Raw genomic sequence first — 22,339 nt, forward strand, 5'->3', positions numbered from 1 at the left:
GTTCCGACCCATAGCGACCCTGTACAGGGTTTCCAAGGCTGTAAATCTTTACGGGAGCAGAAAGCCTCATCTTTCTCCCACGGAGCAGCTGGTAGTTTCAAACTGCTCCGATTTATAACCACTATGCTACCAGAGCTCCTGGGTAGATAGGGATGGGGAAATTAGACATTGACTACCTGAAATGGGTGTTGGGGGCCCTGAAAAAGGCATGAAATGGCTGGCTTACAAGTTTCAGAGCAAGGAGGGGAGAGTAGAATATCCATTGAATAGTTTTCATCTTGTCTAGATAAGTCTGGTGAAAGGAGATGGGGATAGGATTCTTATGATTCAATAGTAACTGTTATCCCGACTAACTGTGATTATCACAACTGTAAATGCAGAAGATGTGTAAAAAAGGGAGTGGTTGATCTTGTAGTCCAGGAGTAGAGGACCCTGGGACCATCAAGGGAGCAGAGAGAAGTATGGGCCCTATCCAGAGAAGCAGCAATGCCAGAGATGGAGGCAGAGACCATGATGTGGAGAGATGGAGTGGCTGGGGACTCTGGACTCGGGGAGGGAGCGGGGTTATGTGCTGACAACCAGGTAGCAGGCTTATAGGGTGTGCCCTTTGGTTGCTTGAATGGTTATATATTCCTGAGTGCTTTGGTGTACTTCCACAATAAAAAAAAAACAGAAGGAATGGAAGCAAGTGCTGTTGAATGATGATGCATGGAGAGGGATTGTAATCATTGCAATCAAACGAAATTTGATAGGATGAATGTAAAGCCGATGTTCTCCCATATGCGCTATCACTCAATTCACAATAAAAACTTTAAAAAAGAGAGAATAGAGTTTATTAAACGAACTGTAAAAAAAAAGAAGGGTGCAACTAGGACCATCAAGAGGAACAAGCCTGAGTGGAGCGTGGTATCCTAACCAGAGAAGCAGCTACACCAGAGACGGAGGTAGAGGTGATGGCATGAGATAGAGCAGCATGCCGGTGGATAGGAGGCTGGCTTGCAAAGTGTGCTTTTCCTTCTTTAGTATATAAAGTATTTTATTTAACAATTCTACCCAAGAAGTACATTATTTCATTATAAACCAAAAAAAAAAAACAAAAAACAAATTCTGGGTTTGAAGAGGCTTAGGAAATAACTTCTTTTTGCAATAAAGTCCAGAACTAAGAATAATAACTATATATCTCCGTGTGTTTCATGTACATTTAAAAAAAGAGAGAGAGAGAAAAAGGAGGGAATCGAGGCAAATACTGTTAATGGATGGTGTATGAAGGGGACTGTAATCATTGCAATGTAACAAAATACGATGCAAAACCAATGTTCTGCGATGTAAACTGTCACTCAATTCACGATAAAAGTATCAAAAAAAATTATGATAAGGAGTTAAATGGGAAAGAAGTAAATAGTGATTTATACACAACCATGGAACAACAATGTTCTGTGAGTAGATTCATGGATCAAGACACAGGCTGACCGGGTAAAGGAGGGAAATTTAAATGTTTATGTGTTTGACTGTCTTGTAGATACTGATTTCCCCTGCCTATTACTGTAAAATAGACATTTATGTGTGATAAGAAATGAATACTGGGAAATACGATTACAGAAAGTTTATAAGCCCGTCTTCAGCCTATAACTGTTTGGATTTGCTAAAAGGGAAATAGGATTTGCCCAGGGAAATAGACTTCTTGTTAAGCCATTGTAGAGTATGGGGCCTTAGGTGGAATCCTGAGCTCCATCTAGAACCTTATAAGTTGTTGGGACACTCCCACTTGAAAAGACATGCAGACCAGCCCAAAACTGTTGGAAGAAACAAGCTTCTTATTGAAAGAAAGACCTGCAGAAAAAAAGCTGACTGCGTGGCTGTTAGAATATTAAGGAAGCTGTTTGCTTTGTATGCAGTAAGTCGAGAAAAGTCAGCCCATCCTGGAAAACCCTCTTCTAGTACTGAAACTCAAAGGGAACCCGCAAGGAGTCTAGTATGCTCACTGGTTGACCACTTAGGTCTACTTGTAAGTGGAAGTGGATGAAATGCAGCAATGAAGCCATGGGCCTGAATTTGACCTTGTTCCATTGACACTATGGAGAAGAGGAAGGCCTGGCTGGTGTGAAGTTTAGGGAGATGTGTGAACTCCGGAGCCTACAGGCACTGACCTAGCCACTAGAGGCTAGAGCTGAGAGGGAGGCAGCCAAGTGGTCTGAAGTGCAAGGAGTCATGTGTGAACTCCCAAACTTGTAGCTAGTACTCATTTGACCAAGTTTGGGTGGCTAGCTGACCAGAACTAGACTAGATGAAGAAAAAGATGCTTGATAGTGTGAGAAAATAAAATAGCTAAAATTTGATGAACTAGATCTTTGTTTATGGATGCAGTTGCTCAAAATTTCAACCAGATATGGAATGATTCTTCATATCATGCAACAAGCTTGTTTCTTCAGTGCACTGGGTTGATAGGACAAGGAATCTAGACACTGGCTATCAAAAATGGGGGGCTATAAAGGCACAAAGTGACTGGCTTACAAGCTTTCATAAATGTGTTTAGTTTCAAAACAAAGAGGGTAATGTAGAATCCCCACTAAATAGTTGTCTTCTTTTCCAGATGGCTCTGGTCAAAGGGGATGGGGGATGATGGTGATAGGATTTTATGATTCAGTTGTGAGTAACTGTTTGCAGGATTAATTGTGATTTTCACAACTGTAATTTAGAAGATATGTAACTAAAAGTGGGGAGTACTTAATCTTGCGTTTCAGGAACAGACGATCCAAAGATCATCAAGAATGAGTGGAGCATGAGATCCTACCTAGAAGAGAAGCAACAACAGAGATAGTGGCAGAGGTGATGGCATGAAGAGCTAAAGCAGATGCAGGCTTTAAGTCCATGGGCTATGTAAGGTATGTGCCTGTGGGCAGGAGGCTGACTTGCAGAATATGCCGTTAGGACCTTTAAATGAATATTATTTTTGTTTTGTTTTGTATACATACAGCAAATATTTTTACTTTGTTCATTTGTGAAATATAAGATGTAAAAGGGAAGGCACAGGAAGTAGGATAACTGTTATTGCAGGGAAAAAATTATAATCATTGAGATTAAATAAAGTGTATAATTTGTTGAAAGTAAAGCTGATGCTCTTGTCTATTAACCTTCAATCGATTCACAATAAAAAAACAAAACAAAACAAAAAAATCATGCTAACCATAAAACTTCCAAATAGGCCCTCTCACAGATGACCAGTGGGAGTGTTAATTGGAACAATACGGCAATAAGAATAGATAGTCCATAAAAATGAGCACACCTGCCACAGATTGAACTATGTCCCCCAAAACTAGGAGTCTAGTCTCGGGTACAACACAATCAAATGGTATAATACAGTCCCCAAAAACAATGTTCTACATCCTACTTTGATATCCGAAAAGCAACTAAAATCTTAAAAGCTCATGAGTAGCTGTCTAAGATTCCTTTCTGGAGGAAAAAAGAGTGCTGAAAATTGAAGACTCTTGGAAACAATTAGTCCAATGGACTAATGGATTACAGAAACTCAGTCTCTAAAACCCTGAGACCAGAAGAACTAGATGGTATAAAGTTACCACTACCAACTGCTCTAAACAGAATCAAATTAAAAGGCCTGGGAAAGAATGGGAGGAAAATGGGGAACAAAACTCATTAAAAAGTCAGGATAACTGGTCAGAAAGAGATTGGTAGAACCCAGAGACTATGGCCCTTGGTTACCCTTCAGTTCTAAATTGAATTCATCTCCATGGTTCAATTTTCAGCCAAGCAATAGATAGGTATATAGGGGGGACAACAACACTAGTAAGGTACCTACATCATAAATGGTCAACCAATCAAGATCAAAAGGGTAGCATTTACCTGAAGACAAAGCTCAGAAGGGTTGGAAATAAGGAGTGGAAACAAGAAACAGGGAGGGAATGGGATGAGTGATATTATACTTATATTGCAATTACTGAAACAGAACAAAGCGTATGATTTGTTGAATGTAAAAAATGATGACCTGTTTTGTAAACCTTCACTCAATTCACAATAAAAAGTAAAAATAAAAACTATGTATCAACCTGGGCTATGATTCTCAATGGTTTGGCAGTTACACAATAAAGTAAGTTGAAAGCTATATAAAGATATAATCATCCCCCATTATATGACTGGATATGATCAGCCAATCCATTGTACGGGGATTAGGATGGGATGCAATATTCTTACTCAAGTCAGCTCTGATCTAATGTAAGGGAATTTTCCCTGGCACGTAGCCTGCATCACCTGTTATCTTACAAGAGATAAAATGAGTGAAACAAAAGCAGACAAGGAAGGATCTAAGAATCACTAAGAAAGAAAAGCTAAACAGAGTGTGTCCTCTGGACTCAGAGTCCCTGTGCTGAGAACCTACTACTACTAGACCTTGGGGAAGACTGATGCTAAGACACAGGGAAATCTTCCAGGAATCCTGGGCCACACATTGAAAGGAGACAAGGACTTTCCCCCAGATCAACAGAGAAAGAAAGCCTTCCCTTACGAGTTCAAATCCTGAATTTGAACTTCTAGACTCCAACACTATAAGAATACCACAGCCTTTAGTAAGGATTGTATCTCAATGTAAAAAAAAAAAAAAAATCCTCACCACTGGACCAATAAACAACATCCATATAATTAGAGAAAAGATTGAAGCTGTCATTTTGCTTGGATCAACCGTCAACACTTATGGAAGCAGTAGTCAGTAAACCAAACGACGTATTGCATTAGGCAAATCTGGGCATGAGACTTCTTTAAAGTGTTAAAGAGCAAAGATGTCAGCTTGAGGACTAAGGTGTGCCTGACCCAAGCCATAGTGTTTTCAATAACCTCAATGCATGCGAAAGTTGGACAGTGGATTAGGAAGACTGTAGAAGAATTGATGCATTTGAGCTATGGTATTGGAGGAGAATATTGAAAGTACCATTGACTGTCAAAAGAGCAAACAGATCTGTGTTGGAAAAAGTATATCCAGAGTGTTCCTTGGAAGCCAGGATGGCCAGACTTGGTCTCTCATACTTCAAATGTATTATCAGGAGGAATCAATCACTGGAGAAGGGCAGCATTCCTGGAAAAAAGGAGGGTTGGAGAAAAAGAGTCCCCCAATGAGATGGACTGGCATGGTGGCAACAGGCAAGGGTTCAGGCGTAGCAACAATTGTGAGGTTGGCCTAGGACCAGGCAGTATTTTGTTCTGTTGTGCATAGGGTTGCTATGAGTCAGTACCAATTTAATGGCATCCAACAACAATAAGAAAACTATGAGACAAAAAATTCATGTTGTTAAAGCCATCCACTTGTGATATTGCTGTTAAAGCCGCACTAGACAATTATAACACCCTTTTACCTCTAGGAATCTTTCCTAAGACAAAGATAGCCCAAAGATGAACAATATGTTAAAAAATAATCAAACATTCTAAAACATAACGCATTAAAGAAAAGTTAAAGACAGCCCAAAGATATATAATATGTTAAAAAATAATCAAACATTCTAAAACATAATGCATTAAGAAAAGTTAAATAAATTTTGTATATCCATGACAGGTTAGTTGAAAATTCCTTTAAGTGTTTTAAAAACCTTTTTTAATGATAGGAAATTATCAACAAGATGGTATTTATTATTTAAGACTTGAAAACTGAATGTAAAACAATACACAAAATGATAAGACATATAAATACATATATAATACACACAGGAAAAAAACTGAAGGAAGTAAACCAAAATCCTAAGGATTTATTTCCAGGTAAAAGGAACCATTAGAAGATTTTTATCTTTACATTTAATTTTCCTAATTACCTATTTAAAACCAAAAAACACTGTATAGAGTCGATTCCAACTCCTAACGACTCTATAGGGTACAAGAGAACTATCCCTTAGAGTTTCTAAGGTTATCAATCTTTCTGGAAGCAGACTGCCTCATCTTTCTCCCATGGAGCAGCTAGTGAGTTTGTGGAGAAACCTTGCTTCATAAAATTAGCAGCTTTCTAGCCATAGTGGGTACTTTAAAAGCAGTTTTAGTAACAATTCAAAACCAATACTGACACTTCTGCAAAAGAGAATACAAATTGCAAAAGTGACTTTTACTGCTAATGAAGGAAATGACAAGAACACCCTGATTTTTAAAACATCATTTTGCTTTCTTTCAAATAGGTGTTTCTTACCACACACATGATGTATGATAGGATAGCACCAGAGGAACCGATGAGTGCACCCACGATGGTCAGCAGGTTGTTGTTGAGAAGGAAGCCTTCTGCACATAGGGCCCAACCTGAGTAGCTGTTCAGCACAGTGATGACTACCGGCATGTCAGCACCCCCAATGGCAGCTGTCAAAGTCACGCCCTATGAGGAAAAGCAAACCGGAACTGAAAATTAATAGCATATAAATGCAACCTCAAACATTTCATATCTCAGTTCTTAATCATGACAGTTTTCCAATATAACAGTGGTGTGGCTCCATAAGATAAGCACTTGGCCTTTTCAAGGTCGGTTTGAACCACTAAGTCAGCAGTTCAAACTCACCAGCTCCCCCTCGGAAATCCTATACAGAGTCGCTATGATTCGGAACGGACTTGATGGCACTCAAAGGCATTTGCCTATAAGTTCCATTTCCAGTAATAGCCACGTACCTATTACATGACTAACCCTCTCACAGATGTAACAATTGTAACACCACTCAATAAAATCCTTAATTAAAGGCTGTGATCAAAAACAAGGAGAAACTGGAAAGGTTTCCTCCAGTCTCCCACTCCCCCAGTTGTTGCCGAGTTGATTCTGACGCATGGAGATTCCCTGTGTTACAGAATAGAACTGTACTCCAGAGGGTTTTCAAGGCTGTGTCCTGTAGGTCTACACTCTGAAAAAGAACAACAGTGTTGCATGAATGCATTTCCTAGCTTTTATGGCTTTTAGACTGACAGCAAACCCCTGTTGGTGCGAAATGGGGCAACTACAACTAAGACATCAGTTTATAGTCATACTGGCTTAAAAATCACAAGGGCAACTCCTGGCAATATGACGAACTAGGCAGACATACTACATGGATCCTCTAAAACAAAGATTTGTTGTTGCTGTTGAGTGTATACAAGAGACCAAATAAAACACCGATGAAAATTCTAGCACCCTGAAGTTCCTTAGATAGGTTAAAAAAGTGGATAGAATGCTTGCTGTGAGGAGAAGCTGAGGAGTGACAGTGAGACAGGAAGACTGACAGGCGAACAGCTGCCCAGATGAGGCTTGGTAATCCTGTGAGCAGCTTTAGCTACAGGAGGTCTGGCAGAGCAGATTCACAGAGGTGACAGGAAAGGTACGATTATTTCTTTTTCTCCAAACTCTCCTAGTGACCAGACCAGCTCCCACTCTCATCCACCCACAATGCAAAACCTGCTTTCCAGGAGTTTGGAGCCACATGGTTGGGAGATACGCAAGCATGAGGTGGGAACCAGCTGTGCCAACTTGGTGTGCCACTTTGATGCCTGGATTCAGGTGGGCTAGGCACCAGATATACAAAAATCACAGAGCCACCAGACCAGCATTTAACCAGTAACACCCACCACCAGCAGCCCTGTAATCCTAAAAAAAGAGTGAAGGGTCTTCATCAAGGGTCCCCACAAACTACTTCTGGGTTGAATGCCCTAAACATCAATAACACTGAGTCCGATAAAAATCCCATCTAGGGTCAGGATCTCTGCTGTCACCCCTTCCACAGCCACTTCAGAAGCTCTTTGAATTGCAGGAGACCACCAAAGATTTCTCCTTTCAGGGTCCAACAACCGCACTGCTTGATTTTGCGAATATGATAACCCCACAGTACCCCAGAGACAACAATTTTAGCTCACAGGAAGCAAAAAGAATAGCTCAAACAAATGACCAAGATGCAGAGACAGAAAATATTTCTGAGGAGAAAATACTCAAACAGAATTCAAAAGAATGATTATTTAGGTACCTTCAGTAGATTTTTAAAAAGATCAAGGAAAGTAAGCAGAATACAAAAAACACTTTAGAAGAACCGAGGAAAACACTAAAACTACAAACAGACAAAATAAATGCAAAGTTTGAAAAAATACTAAACCTGCGATTAGAAACCCAGAAGGTTAAAACTAAGATTTCAGAAATGGACAATAAATACATTCAAAGGACAGAAGAATAGATTTGAAACAATGGAAATCAAAATTAGTGAGCTTGAAAATAAGTCTCTCAATGCTAGTATGCTAGAAGGACAATGAGAAAAATGAATGGAAAAAAGAATGCCTAAGAGTTATGTGGGGTGCCTTAAAGAGGAACAACTTATAGATGATTGGAATTCCAAAACAGAAAGAAACTATTAAAAGCACAGAGAAAACTGACGAGGAGTTGGTGGAAGAAAATGTCCTCAACATCATGAAAGACAAGAAGATAAGCATTGTTGTTGTTGTTAAGTGACGTCGAGTCGGTTCCGATCCATAGCGACCCTGTACAGGGTTTCCGAGGGTGTAAATCCTTACGGGAGTAGAAAGCCTCATCTTTCTCCCGCAGAGCAGCTGGTAGTTTCGAACCGCTGACCTTTAGGTTCGCAGCCCGATTCGTAACCACTACGCTACCAGAGCTCATACAAGAAGTTAAATGACCCCATAACAGGATAGATCTCAAAAGAAAATCACCAAGACATATCATAATCAAACTTTCCAAAATCAAAGACAAGGAATGATAACTGCTCCAGAAAAACGAAAAGTTACCTACAAAGGAGAACCAGTAAGACTAAGCTGATTTCTCAGCAGATACCATGCAAGCAAAAAGGCAATGGGATAACATACCAAAACTCTGAAAGAAAAAAGTTGCCAACCAAGAATCATATACTTAGCAAAGCTGTCCCTCAAATACAATGGTGAAATTTGGACATTTCCTGATAAACAGAAATTAAAGGAATTTGAAATGATCAGACCCACTTTACAAAAATGCTAAAGGGTGTTCTTTGGACTGAGAACCAACAACAACAGAAAACAACTGAGATTACCATACATGACACCTCCAACCAGAATTAAATCCAGATACAGAAGTATTTAAAGTAAAACAAACTTATTGAAAATAGGGAACTACAGACATCAATATATAATTAACATAATTACAAGGCAAAGTGAAGGAATAGTACACTTACAGAACTTCCAAAATGGCAAGAAAGTCAAGTAGATTCCAAAATAAAACAGACTGTTTTAAGAAGGGGAAAAAAAAATTAATAAATTGCAGGGCTGTTGTTACTAAGAGACATCGAGGTAATATTGAAAAATAATAAACCTGTATACAAATTTAAAAAGAGAAAAATCAGAAAGATTTAGTAAACATTAAAACAACAGATGTGAAAATGAAAAGAAAGCCCACAAATAAAATGAACTCAACATAGAAAATTATGTGGAACAAAAAAACCAGTAGCACCACAAAAAAAAAAAAAAAAACACACAGAGAAATGATAGCAATCAATTCATACCTATTGATAATTACATTGAATGTAAATGGATGAAATGTACCAGTCAAGACACACGGAGAGCAGAATGGATATGAAAACAAAATCCTTCAATATGCCGTCTACAAGAGACATGTCAAAAAAATGGAGATAGCCTAAATGCTCATCAACAGAATGGTTAAACAAACTTTGGTCTACACACAGTGGAATACTACAAAACACGAAGAATAATGATAAATCTGTGAAACAAATAACAACATAGTTAAACTTGGATGACAAATTTTGAATAAGACTAATGTTGTGAAAAGTTTTCTTGATAAAAGAAACAATCGATGATGGTTACAGGGAGGAACTATTTATAATCCAGAGGGTAGACACGTGTTAGCATTGGAGACAGGGCAGGCAATATACAAGAAGAAGGAGGTTAGCAGAGGCAAGATGAAGTGGGAGATACAGGGAGGAATGCAGTAAAGTGAATAAAGGTAAATACTGTTAACAGTCCTGGTAGTACATGGACAGGACTGCAACCATTGTAATGAAGCAAAGTATATGATTTCTTGAATGCAAAACTGATGATCTGCTCTGTAAACCTTCATTCAATTCACAATAAAAAGTTGAAGAAAAAAATAGATGGGTAGAGGCTGGACTCACTATAAAAGTGAGGAGAAAGGAGGGAGCACTGTAGAGTGGCAAGCCAAGGAAGAAAGTCCTAAATTCTGAGTATAAAATCTGCCTAAACTTCTTGCTGACTCTTGAACTATGCAGACATGAAACTAACTCTAATCAATTCAGTTAAGGATAAAATAACAATGGATTTCAGCTGCCTTGACCACAGGGAGCCAAAACTTGGAACCTGAGTTTAGTCAAGCCTACAAAAATAAGCAAGCAAACAAAACTCAGTACTCTTTGGAAGAATGCAATAGAATCCAAAGTCTTTTTAATGCACCCTTCACAATGTCTATAATGCAATTTAAAATTACTAAAGGTAGGAAAAAGATGGTGAGGGGAAAAGAATTTTGCTTTTTCTTCCATATACTCTTAAAATTTTTTAGTTTATTACAATGAGAATGTATCAATTAAGCTAAAAGCAGTTAAAGTAAGTCCACAAAATACTGTATCTTACTTGGACATTCTAATACAGCCAATGTTGTTGTTACATGCCATCAAGTCAGTTTCAATTCATAACGACCCTGTATAGGATTTCCAAGGAGCAGCTGTTGGATTTGAACTGCCAACCTTGAGGTTAGCAGACCAGTATGTTTAAAATATCTAATTTACTCATCTCAAAAATAACAATTCTTTAAGCTTTGTGTTTCTTTTTAATGTTTTTGCTTTCAAGTATTATTTTACTGTGTTTTGGGTGAACATTTACATAGCAAATTACGTTCCCATTCAACAATTTCTATACAGATTATTCAGTGACACTCTTCACAATGTGTTCATCTCATTGTTTCCATTCTGGTTGATGGCTATGAGTCAGAACTGACTTAACAGCACACAACAGCACCACAGACACACTTAGCACAATAGTTAAAGAGGAAAAGAGGGATGTAACCTACCAATGAAGGTTCCACTGAACACTCTCACTGAAGACAGTGGGTTTCCTAACTGTGTTTTATTTTATGTAATTATCTGATTTGGTGACATACCTTCCAAAGAAAGTGAGAGCCACGAATTGGCAAAGACTATCTTACCCTTATTAAATAACTCCAACAGCACTACACTGGAGGATTGGTCACACCATAGACAACTCACACATGGAAATGCAACCCATGACGTTTTTAAATTCCTACTCGCCAATATAATCATTTAGTATAAAGACCTGAGAGCCATAAACATGTCATATGTGCCACAACTTTAAAAGGGAAATAAAATTGAAAGAAAAGGTAATTAATTCTCTTTGGACAGTTTTCTGTATTTCCGAGATTCAAAAAAATGAAAATGTAACATCATTTTAAGTCTTTTTTTATGCTACCAGGGGTCTTGAACAGAGTAGTCTTGATTATAATCCTGTAATCTAACAAAGCATTCCCTGTTCCTCTCTTAAGTATGTGCGCTCAACTTCTGACTTCTTACCATGACAGCAGAGAGAGCCGATACGGAACCAAGACAGGTAATGCCCATGGTGAAGCTGGGGTCTATCATGAAGGGGATTATTCCACCCATACTAGCAGTCAGCAAGCCGGCATTGAGTAAATGCCTTCCAGGGAGCAGGAGAGGAGCAGATTTCAGGATACCTAGAACCAAGCACATGACATTCAGAACCTAAAGCATGTCATAAGAAATCACCTCCATACACACATACACACACTCAAACAGATGCCATTTAATCCTAAACTACCAGTATTAGAATAACAGCACAGGATTTAACGTATCATTTTATTCACTGGATACTGAAACATAAAAACAAATTGGAATTCTTACGCATAACAAACATTAACAGAAATAGGGCAAGTATGGTTCAACTTAACTGTCCTTTTCCTTAGTTTGATCATATAACAATTTCTTTACCCTTTGTCATGGAATTTTGAAAAGTGGCTTTTTCCCCATATGACCAACATAGCACTTGTCAAGTGTGGTTTTATTTAATTTAAAACTTCAATACAGAATCCTAGGACATTAGCATTTCTGATTCTATCAACTGAGCCCAAGGGAGAAGAATCCTTGTTTGTTAGTTGTTTCTAAAGAAAATGCATGAGGAAAGAATGTTTTTAAGGCTTGAAGTTGTTTTGTGATTTTCACATTTCATGAAAGTTCCTCACTTAATTTTTTCATGACTTGATTACTGAGAGGCAAGACCAAGTTTTTAAACTATGAACTAGTTCCTCTAGAGACTCACATTTTTGTGAAAGCAGCCAATGTGGTTTTTTTCCCCTCACTTCCATTTTCATGTGATTGACTTTAGCAATAGCAAAAGTTGCCAGGAGAGAGCCCTAAATGTGTTCTTCTCAAATTAAGTACTGTTGGCCAATCACGCAAACTTATCCAGTAAGTTTCTCTCTATTCTAGAAAATGTAAAAAGTTCATTTCTGTGAATACTACAAAGGTGTCTCAAACTAAGGACCCTGAGGATGTCATTTTGCTTGTATGCATTATCAAATGTCAACTAGTCCTTCTAAGGCAATCAATCGTCTGTGCAACACTTTCCTCCACAGGAAGCCTTCTGCTTCAAAGAAATTGCATCAAAGTGTAATGAAATTTATAAAGAGAAATAAATGGACATCATCTTATGGGAAAAAACAAACTGTAAGACAGGCACCCCACACACACACATAAACAACCCCAAAAGACCCTAAATAATATTCATTTCTCTTATGTTGAATCACTTACCCTGTAATTTTCCATATGCAACAAGAGACCCACTGAAGGTGACACCACCGATGTAAGTACCAAGGTAGGCCACAATCTTGGTGAGATTTGCTGCTGCATCCGTAGCGAAATGTGGATATTCTACAATGTACTCAGCTACGCATGTGAGCACAGCTGCCAAACCCACTAAACTGTGAAAAGCAGCCACTAATTGAGGTAAATCAGAAATCTGGATGCGCTTGGCAATTGTCAAGCCTGTTGGAAATGAAGGTCAAAAAAAAGTTAAAATTTGAGAGACCTTTGAGAAGTAAAACTTCAGAATCTTAGAGAAGTTACAACAAAAAAGATCTACTTAAGGGTTTCCATTGCTGTCACCAATGGATATTTACCTAGCTCCTAGTATGGGTTAAAGAGTCTAGGGGCTCTACAAAAAGAATGGACACTGGTTAGCTATACTCCTTCAAAATACAGGTTTTCTCATCACACTAAACCAAAGGTCAAACTCTGTAAAGAACCCAAACACACTGAATCAACGCCTCTTTCCTATCTCCCCATATCCTGTAAACAGCACCCTAGCCTAATGCTTCTTCCTATGGCTTAAAACTCCAGCTGAAGTCCCTTGAGGTCCCTTCACTACAAAAACAACACACCCCTTTCCTGATCACACAAGAAACAGATGGAATAGGAAGAAGTCCTAGGTTTTCAGATGCTGAGTGGTAGTCAAGTCCAACAGTAAAGAAGGGCAAATAACTGAATAGGAAAGGTCCAAATGATGAGACTCAAAAACTTGCATGGAAGGTGCTACAGCAGCTGCAGCACACAACATCTTTCTTAAGGTCCCCTCTGGGGACTGTCAAGAGAGGACTCAAAGGTTTTCATTGTTGTTGTTGTTGTTGTTGAGTGCCATTGAGTTGGTTCCAACCCATAGCGACCCTCTATAGGGTTTCTGAGGCTGTAAATCTCTATGAGAGCAGAAAGCTTCATCTTTCTCCCACGGAACCACTGACAGTTTCGAACTGCTGACCTTCAGGTTAACAACCCGACTCATAACCACTTTGCTACAGGGAGACGTATAAAAACCGTAAGACAGATGGTGGGCTGGTAAATGTTCAACAACTAGCTCCCCAAAGAAAAAGAAGACATGCATGTATAAACCCATACATGAGTTTTTACTGACAGAATGGGGAGCCGCACACAATTTTCAAGTAATAATAAAATATCCAAGATGCCACATAGCCAACTGATTTTCATAGAACGTTTTTTGTTGACTTTTGCCACACTTTTTTTATCAGTAGTTAAAATGTATGCAACTGATAAATTAGTGAATTAGTATGGTGTTGTTGTTAAGTGCCTTTGAGTTGGTTCCAACTCACAGCAACCCTGTAGTTTCATCATAAATGTTGTTTAATGATTTTGTTTACATTAACAAATGAAAATAGAACAAAGACATATGTGAGAACTTCACTCATTTGCCAAAGTGAATGACTTCTTTGCTGAACATGATTAATAGTTTTCAAACACTGAAAGAACATTTCCTCAATTTTTTACACTATTAATATAAACAGACACGACATATTTTTAAGTTTAAATTTCAATATGAGCATTTTCTACATCACTTTCGTAGGTCAAGAAAAAATAGAATAATAAATAAAGTTCAGATTTGCACTTTTGCTGCTATACATGGTATAAATAATCACTGCGGCCAATTTGAAGCTACCAGAGCGCAATCACTGAATGGATTTGGGTAGAGCTGTGAAGCAATACACCATTACGTGTCATCTTCACCATGTAGATACAACAGACATAAATAAAACCAAGAACACAGATGAGAAAATCTAGTCAGCTAATACCTTTTCAATATTATCATTACCATCTTTGTTTTTAATATTCATGTAATTTACTTCATTCTAATCTTATACACATACATTTTTAATAATGGCTGTGTTTAACAACTGGCTCACAAAATTCCTGAAAATTTAAAATTTAAACATTAGCTCCAGCATACCACTAAATAAGATTAAAACAGTGTTTTTCTTGCTGGCACATGTGTTTTACACATTTTTAACAGGTCTATGAGACAGAATCTTCTGCTGTTATCGCCACTTAGCAGAACAAACGATGAGGCTTTGTCAAATGTGTATGCAAGTCTTCCAACTCCTCCCCCCACAATCTATTGGCAGCTTCCAGGACAGAGACAGTCACAGAAAAGAATGGAGTACAAGATGTTTGTAGCCCACTCTTGACTTAGTTATCACACTTGCTTAATGTTTTAAAATGTTTGGATGTAAATGGTAACGACCGTATCAACTATGATGAATTTTCAAGAAAATAGCAATCACTGGAGCAACTGTCATAAGGCAATTGAATTATTTGATTAATATGGGCCTCAAACAGAAATAGATATTCAGAAACAGAAGTACTATTGGAAGTTTTATTCCTAACAAATTACTCGTAAATCTCTGAGCCTAACTGTCTTCAGTTGGTTCAAACTCAAATACAGACAGAAGCCCACATGTGCTTACCAATGGTACCGCCCAAAGCCATTGCTCCGGACATCTGAGCTAACAACTCTGGGCACGGTTTTAGGCCTCCAAGGGTGGCTGCCAGGCCTCCAGCAACACCAATCATGCCCAAAGCGTTGCCAAGACGAGCTGTTCCTTGGGTGGAGAGGCCTGCCAGGGCCCCAACGCAGCATAAACCTGAGCCCAGGTACATGATCTTTTCAAAGGAAAGGAGAGAGAGAGTATCACAACCTTTAGTCTGTTCATGTCTAAAACCTCTTGTCAGGAAATATGACAATTTTTAAAATGCAGACAATAGCAGGACCACCAGAGGTCTGCTTTCAATATTTCAATGTATATTTAACATATATATGTATTTTTTTCCAGGGTTGCTATGAGTTAGAACTGACTTGGTGGCACTTAACAACAGTATGTTATAAAAAATATATACACATAAACACACACACACAAAAAAAAATATGAACATATTGCATGTTTTAAACTGTACTTGTGATAAAACCACTTATGAAAATTGACTGTTTTTGCATTTGGTTTTCATACATGAACACATATAGAAGTACCAAAGTTTAAATGAAGTTATTATGTACTATGAGTCCTGGTGTGGTGCTGTAGGATAAGCACTGGGCTGAAACCGCAAGGTCAGTGGTTCAAACCCACCAGTCACCCCATGAAAACTCTATACAAAGTCTCTATGAGTCAGCACTAACTCGAATACATACAATAACAATCATGTGCAAAAGTACAGATAGACTTAAAAACCCAATTCAAGAGATCTGAAAATACTAGACCTGACAAATTGTACAAAAGAGCCAACCCTGACGTTGTAAGTGCCAGCAACTGTGCTATGTGACCTTTCTTGCGTCGTAATTTAGCTTCCTGAGAGCCAGAGAGCAGTAAAGAATCATCATCCTTGGTTAACAAAATCCACTGCCATTATATAATTCTGACTCATGATGAGCCGGAATAGGGGTCCTGAGGGCTGTAAATCTTCACTGGAGCAGAAAGCCTCATCTTTCTCCTACAGAGAGACTGGTGGGTTTGAACAATTGATCTTGCAGTTACGCAGTCCACTGCATTTCCAACAGTGCCACCAAAACCCATTCATTTTACAAAAGGGAAAACCAAATCTGAAAGAGGTTACATAGATTTTCCAAGGACAAATGATTAGTAGATAGCAAAGCTAGGATTGAGACGTGGATCTGGCTGACCAGTGGTTCTAATAGTTCTCAGAAAACATTTTGTTCATTCATCAAATTATGCATGTTGGGGAAAACCCTATCCATTACCATCAAGTTGATTCCAACTCAAAGTAATCCTAGAGGACAGAGTTGTTAAGTGTCATTGAGTTGGTTCTGACTCACAGGCCCTTTCCAAGGAGTGGCTGCTAAGTATGAAGCACCAACCTTGAGAAGCATCTTTCTCCTATGGAATGGCTGGTGGGTTTGAACCACTGAACATTTGGTTAGCAGCTAAGCATTTAACCACTATTCCACCAGGTCTCCTTGCACGTTAAGAATGCAACAGAAATCAATGGACACATGATTTTTACTGTCTTGGAGGTTACAATCTAGTGACAGTCATTGAAAAATAAAAGGAAATATTGAACTGAGTTCAGAACAAAGTTGAGGATCTATTATATTTCAACCTGGAACTTTCAAAGTTCAACTTCATTGCTTCTATTTTTCTATATAGCATTAATTTTCAATTATCTTTTAAAACTGAGTTGGCCTTCAACAGATGAATGGATAATAAAATATGGTATATGTATATAATTCAGTCATGAAGGAAGAGAAATGGCCCATTGTACAACACAGATGAACCTTGATAACATGCTGCGTAAGACATCAGTCATAGAGGTAGAGACGATGACATGGAGAGATGGGAGCAGCTGGGGACTTTAGACACAGAGGGAGAGGGGCTGTGTGCTGATGACTGGGGGGCAGGCTTGTAGTGTATACCCTTTGGTTGGTTGATGATGCATGGATGGAATTGTAACCATGGCAATGAAATGACATACGATAGGATGAATGTACAACTAATGTTCTCCCATTTAAACTATCACATAATTCACAATAAAACTTATTAAAAAAAAATTACATCAGTCACAAAAGGACAAATATTGCACGAGCCTACTTACAAGAAATACCTAGAATATAGCAATAGACAAGAGACAAATGTTTATCAGTGGTTACCAGGGACTGGAGGGAAAGGTAGCGGGAGTTATTATTTAAGGAATATTGAGTTTCTCCTTGGGGTGATGAAAAACTTTTGGAAATAAATAATGATTAAGGTTGTACCACATGGCAAATGCAATTAATCTTAATAAGTCATACATTTAAAAATGATTCAGATAGCAAGTTTGTGTGTTTTTTCTTTCTGCCCTAGTAAAATTTTAAATAATAATAATAAATTGACCTAACAATAGCTTTCTAACAGAAGTTGTCGGGACAACTTTGTGTGGGAATTTGTAAGAGAAAGTAGGAAAAAGACTAATAGCAATTAATAATAAAAACACTTCAAATTTTACTGACTGCATCCCCACAAAAAAATCTAGCCAGATACATACAAGAGGATACTGAGAACCGACTTGTGTGTTTTTATATATGGCAAAACTTTGAGACAAAAGGTAAACCTATGTTTGTACATTCAGTTTGCTGTTGTTGTTAAGAGCCTTCAAGTCAGTTCCAACTTAAAGCAAACCTCTACAGGTTTCCCAAAGAGCAATTAGTGAATCTGAACTGCCTACCTTACATTTCTGGTGTGGTGCTGTGGGTTAATGTGCCAGACTGCAAATACATTTGAACGGCAAGGTCGGCAGTTCAAGCTCACCAGCTGCTCCTTGGAAACCCTATACAGGGTCGCTATGGGTCGGAATCAACTCAACGGCACTTGACAACAACACCACCTTACAGTTCAAACTGATCTTGCAGTCCTGTGTATTGTCCCACAGCACTTAGCATGTTAAAATAATCCAGGGTCTTATAACCAGGTAGTCCTTTTAACTGACAAAGATGCTTCCAGGGTAACTACTGTATTTGTTTAACAGAAGTTGAATTTTGGTAATTATAATTTACATCTAATGGTGAATAAAACGTTGGTGGTGTTAGTGTTGTGTGCCATAGAATAGGTACTAACTGACAGCAACTCTATGAACAACAGAACGCAACACTGCCCAGGGTCCTGCACCAGCCTCACAACTGTTGTTATGCTTGAATCCATTGCTGCTGTCACTGTGCCAATCTATCTTGCTGGGGGTCTTCCTCTTTTTCACTAACCCTCCACTAATCAAGCATGATGTCCTTCTCGACTCGTTCCTCTTTATGACCTATCTGAAGGGTAATAGACAAAGTCTTGCCATCCTGGCTTCTAAGGAACATTCTGGCTGTACTTCTTTCAACACAGATTTGTTTGTTCTTCTGGAAGCCCACGGTATTTTTAATATTTTCCCCCAATACTAATGACACCATTCCTCTTGAATTTGTTACTCCCAGCATAGTAAACCACATGATGTCAGGTTCAAAATAGTCAATACCAATCCATTTCAATGCCTAGGATATTGACCTCTATGCATTCCATTTTCTACAACTTCCAATTTTTGAGAACACCAATTTTCCTAGATTCATACATCATATATACCATTTTTCAATTATTAATAGATGGTTACAGCTATTTCTCCTCGTTTTCAGTTCTACCCTATCAGCAAATGAAGGTCACAAAAGTTTTACCCCATTCATATCAGAATGGTTGACTATTTGAGGAAGCAGCTGTATTTTGAGTATCTTTCCATTGGAGGGGCTCATATTCCAGCACTGTATCTATCAATGGTCTGCTGCTATTCATATTTTCATCTTCCAGTGCTGTAGCTGACAATGTTCCACTATTATTTACAAGGTTTTCAGTGGTTAAACATTCAGAAGTTGTCTACTTTTCCTCCTCCTTAGTCTGTCTTACTCTGGAAGCTCTGCTGAAACCTGGCCACCATCAGTTCCTTTAAATCTGTTGGCATTTAAAATACCAGTGTCATAACTTCCAGCATCACAGTTACTACCCAAGCCACCACAGTATGACAAACTGACAGACCAAGATATTTCCAGGGTTACTGTGCTATTTGCTTAACAGGAGATTAATTTGGGTAATTCTAATCTTATCTAATTGGGGAAAAAATATAGTGGTAAAAATTTTTAACTTTCGAAAGAGCCTCTTACTTGTTCAATGTTATAACCACTGTGGAGGGCAGCTAAGTATCCTCCAACGAAGGTGCCAGCAGGGAGCAGATACAGGTAATTGTATTCTGGAGGATCGGTGGGACGTTTGAACATATCCAGCATTCTCTGAGTCACTAGAAAGCCACCTGACCAAAATAAAGGAAATATAAAACTGAAAGAGGTATTTTGCTGAGCAGTGTGATTATTTTTTAAAGTGCTGTGAGTTTTCCATTTTAGGTACAACTTTATTATCTAGGATTAATTATAACTTTAAGTAATATTTTAGAATCACAAAATTAAAAGTGATTCTATTATTCAAGGGGGATACCCTAAATAATTGGAGAAACAAAACTTGCTATCAGAGTACAGAACCAACTATTTCTGCATGACTAAAAGTAAATAGCCATTTAAAGAGTTTGGGAATGCAAAAGATCACAGGTCCTTCAGTTTTCCCTAATATGCTATTATATATTTTTTAAATCCTACAAAAATGACAAAAGAAAAACATACCATATCAATAGGCATTCGGTTTCTTGGACACACTGAAAGAACTTTTAGCTACAATATGACATCAAATGAGTTTCATACACAAGTGATGTGTTAGGCTTATAGTTTTCAAGTACTGGCTAAGTATAAGGCAAAAGGCTAAAGTTTTATCTAAAATTGCACTAATTTGTAAATGTTACAGTGATAACTCTTAAATCAATTGAATGTAAAACTATGCATCCAATAAATTCCCAATTAAGTTGTAACAATACATCATTTTATTTGTTTTGGGATATGAGGCATGCTCTTTTATAAAAAAGAGTTTTTAAAAACCACAGATGGACAAAATAAATTATTTTCAATCACCAAAAGCATTTATGGTCCAAGTGAAACATTTGTGCAAATTCACAAATAAATTCTTAAAATAAAAACGTCTGTTTTAGATCGATTTTCAGTTGCTTCAACATCTCGATTAAAAAATAGCACACTGGGCCTGTGCGCTGATGTTGTACCTGCAACATTGACCGAGGATATGAATGTAGCAAGAGCAGCAAGGCCCTGAGAAGTGGTGGAAGGATACAAATGTCCTCCCATCAGCGCCAAGCCACCAACTGCAGTCAACCCTAGAAGGAAAAGAATAGTATAGTGAATAATAATGGTGATGCTGCCAAGTCACAACTGTCATAACTGAAGGGCCTCACACAGATTTGTTGAAAAAACAAAGTTCTCAGTCTCAAAAGGCAAGGCAACTTTCTTACATTTTCATTAAAATAATATAAACAAACGTCCTGGTAATGAAGTTGGCAATACACCTTCATACCATTCTCACTGGAGTACTACTTTGGGCAAATGATTAACATAACCTTCCCCTTCTGCGTAAGAATTGGACCTGCCTTTAACTTTGCAGTTCTTTTCCCCTAGAAACCTGAAAAAGATACAAATCAGTTCTGTTCCGAGACAACAGTGCTTGTGGTAAAAAGTGTTCGCTGCTGAATAAAGTTCATCTGAACTTGAAGGAATTATTCATAAATAATAAATGATGATGCTAAATGCCATCGAGTCGGTTCTGACTCACAGCAACCCTATATAGGGTTTCCAAGGAGCAGCTGGTGAGTTTGAACCACTGACCTTGTGGTTCAAACCAACCTTGCGGTACAGTGCTGATCTGACAGCACCACACCAGGACTCCTGATGGAAATGCCACAGCTTTGGGCTTCCCTGACCACCAAGACTTGAAAGTAGACATGCTCCCTATAGAGCCCTAGAAGTTAGGACTATGAGAATGTTGTAAGAGACATGATCCTGAGGTCTCCAAGCCAGGGCAGTTTCCACAGCTTTCCAGTGGGGGTTTCATTTCCTCATACCTGAGCCATCTCAGGGGACCAAGCACAAGGACTGTACCACTTTTCTGGACAGCTATATGCAGTGCTACACAAACTCTGGTGAAAACCTGCCCCACAAAGAGATGTCTGGTGTTGCCCTACTGGCAAGCTGTGCTTCCTGTATCACAACCTTCACAATGAATCCAATGCCAAGCATGGCCTACCTACAGTCATGTAAGACTGAATGTTAAACTGAATTTAATAGTGTCTGTGGCACTGTATGATAAGCACTGGACTGCTCCCCAGCCTCTCCTTGAAAACCCTGTACAAGGTCACTGAGTAGGAACCAACTCGATGGCACACAACCACCACCACCACCACCACCACCAGAGGACATTACTATGAAGGCCTGGTATGGTGCTATAGGATAAGCACTGGACTGCTAACCACAAGGTCAGTGGTCCAAACCCAGTGTCTGTGTCTTAGAAACTCTAGACAGGGTTGTTATGCATTGGAACAAACACAAATAAACTTAACAACAACAACAGGATATTATAACCATAATTCTGTAAAAAGACTGATTTTCAGATTTTACCATTGTAATCCTCTTCTTAAAGGAAATCATAATTTAAGAAAGTAACAACAAATCTGCATGGTTCCAAACGGGAGCAGCTTGAAGACCTTACACTCCCATGGTGTCTTCAGCTTCATGATCCACCCCTCCAATGCCGTAGGAGCCCCTGAATCACCCCACAAAAACCCAGGTTACAAGCCGTGCAATTTGAAAAAACAGAGACTTTAAAATCTCATTGAATGTACTCTGAGAGTTAAACAAGCCAATGGGATCCCCTATGATGAAGAAACAAACCTGAGATTGCATTTGTCACAGACATGAGTGGTGAATGGAGAGCAGGGGTCACTCCCCAGACGGTGTGGTAGCCCACAATGCCGGCCAAACCGAAAGTAGTCACCATCTGAGAAAAGGCTAAATTTGGAGCGGCAATGCCCAAACCCAGCATAGTAGTGAGACCTAGAGATAGAGAGCAAAG

At 38.6% G+C, this 22,339-nt stretch overlaps 1 protein-coding gene across 1 annotated transcript in view; it reads right to left on the bottom strand.

The window, feature by feature from the left end:
* The window catches only part of NNT (nicotinamide nucleotide transhydrogenase), a 200,293-nt gene that overhangs the window by 90,770 nt on the left and 87,184 nt on the right, over positions 1-22,339 (bottom strand). Inside the window, exons 10-16 of the mRNA XM_006865749.1 lie at positions 22,159-22,320; positions 20,481-20,591; positions 19,483-19,628; positions 15,278-15,473; positions 12,777-13,010; positions 11,523-11,683; positions 6,173-6,352 (exon numbers count right to left, since the gene is read on the bottom strand). Coding sequence (XP_006865811.1) covers positions 6,173-6,352; positions 11,523-11,683; positions 12,777-13,010; positions 15,278-15,473; positions 19,483-19,628; positions 20,481-20,591; positions 22,159-22,320 — 1,190 coding nt within the window. The remainder of the gene's footprint in view (positions 1-6,172; positions 6,353-11,522; positions 11,684-12,776; positions 13,011-15,277; positions 15,474-19,482; positions 19,629-20,480; positions 20,592-22,158; positions 22,321-22,339) is intronic.

This window comes from Chrysochloris asiatica, unplaced genomic scaffold, assembly GCF_000296735.1.
Source record: "Chrysochloris asiatica unplaced genomic scaffold, ChrAsi1.0 scaffold00082, whole genome shotgun sequence".
Lineage (NCBI taxonomy): Eukaryota > Metazoa > Chordata > Mammalia > Afrosoricida > Chrysochloridae > Chrysochloris > Chrysochloris asiatica.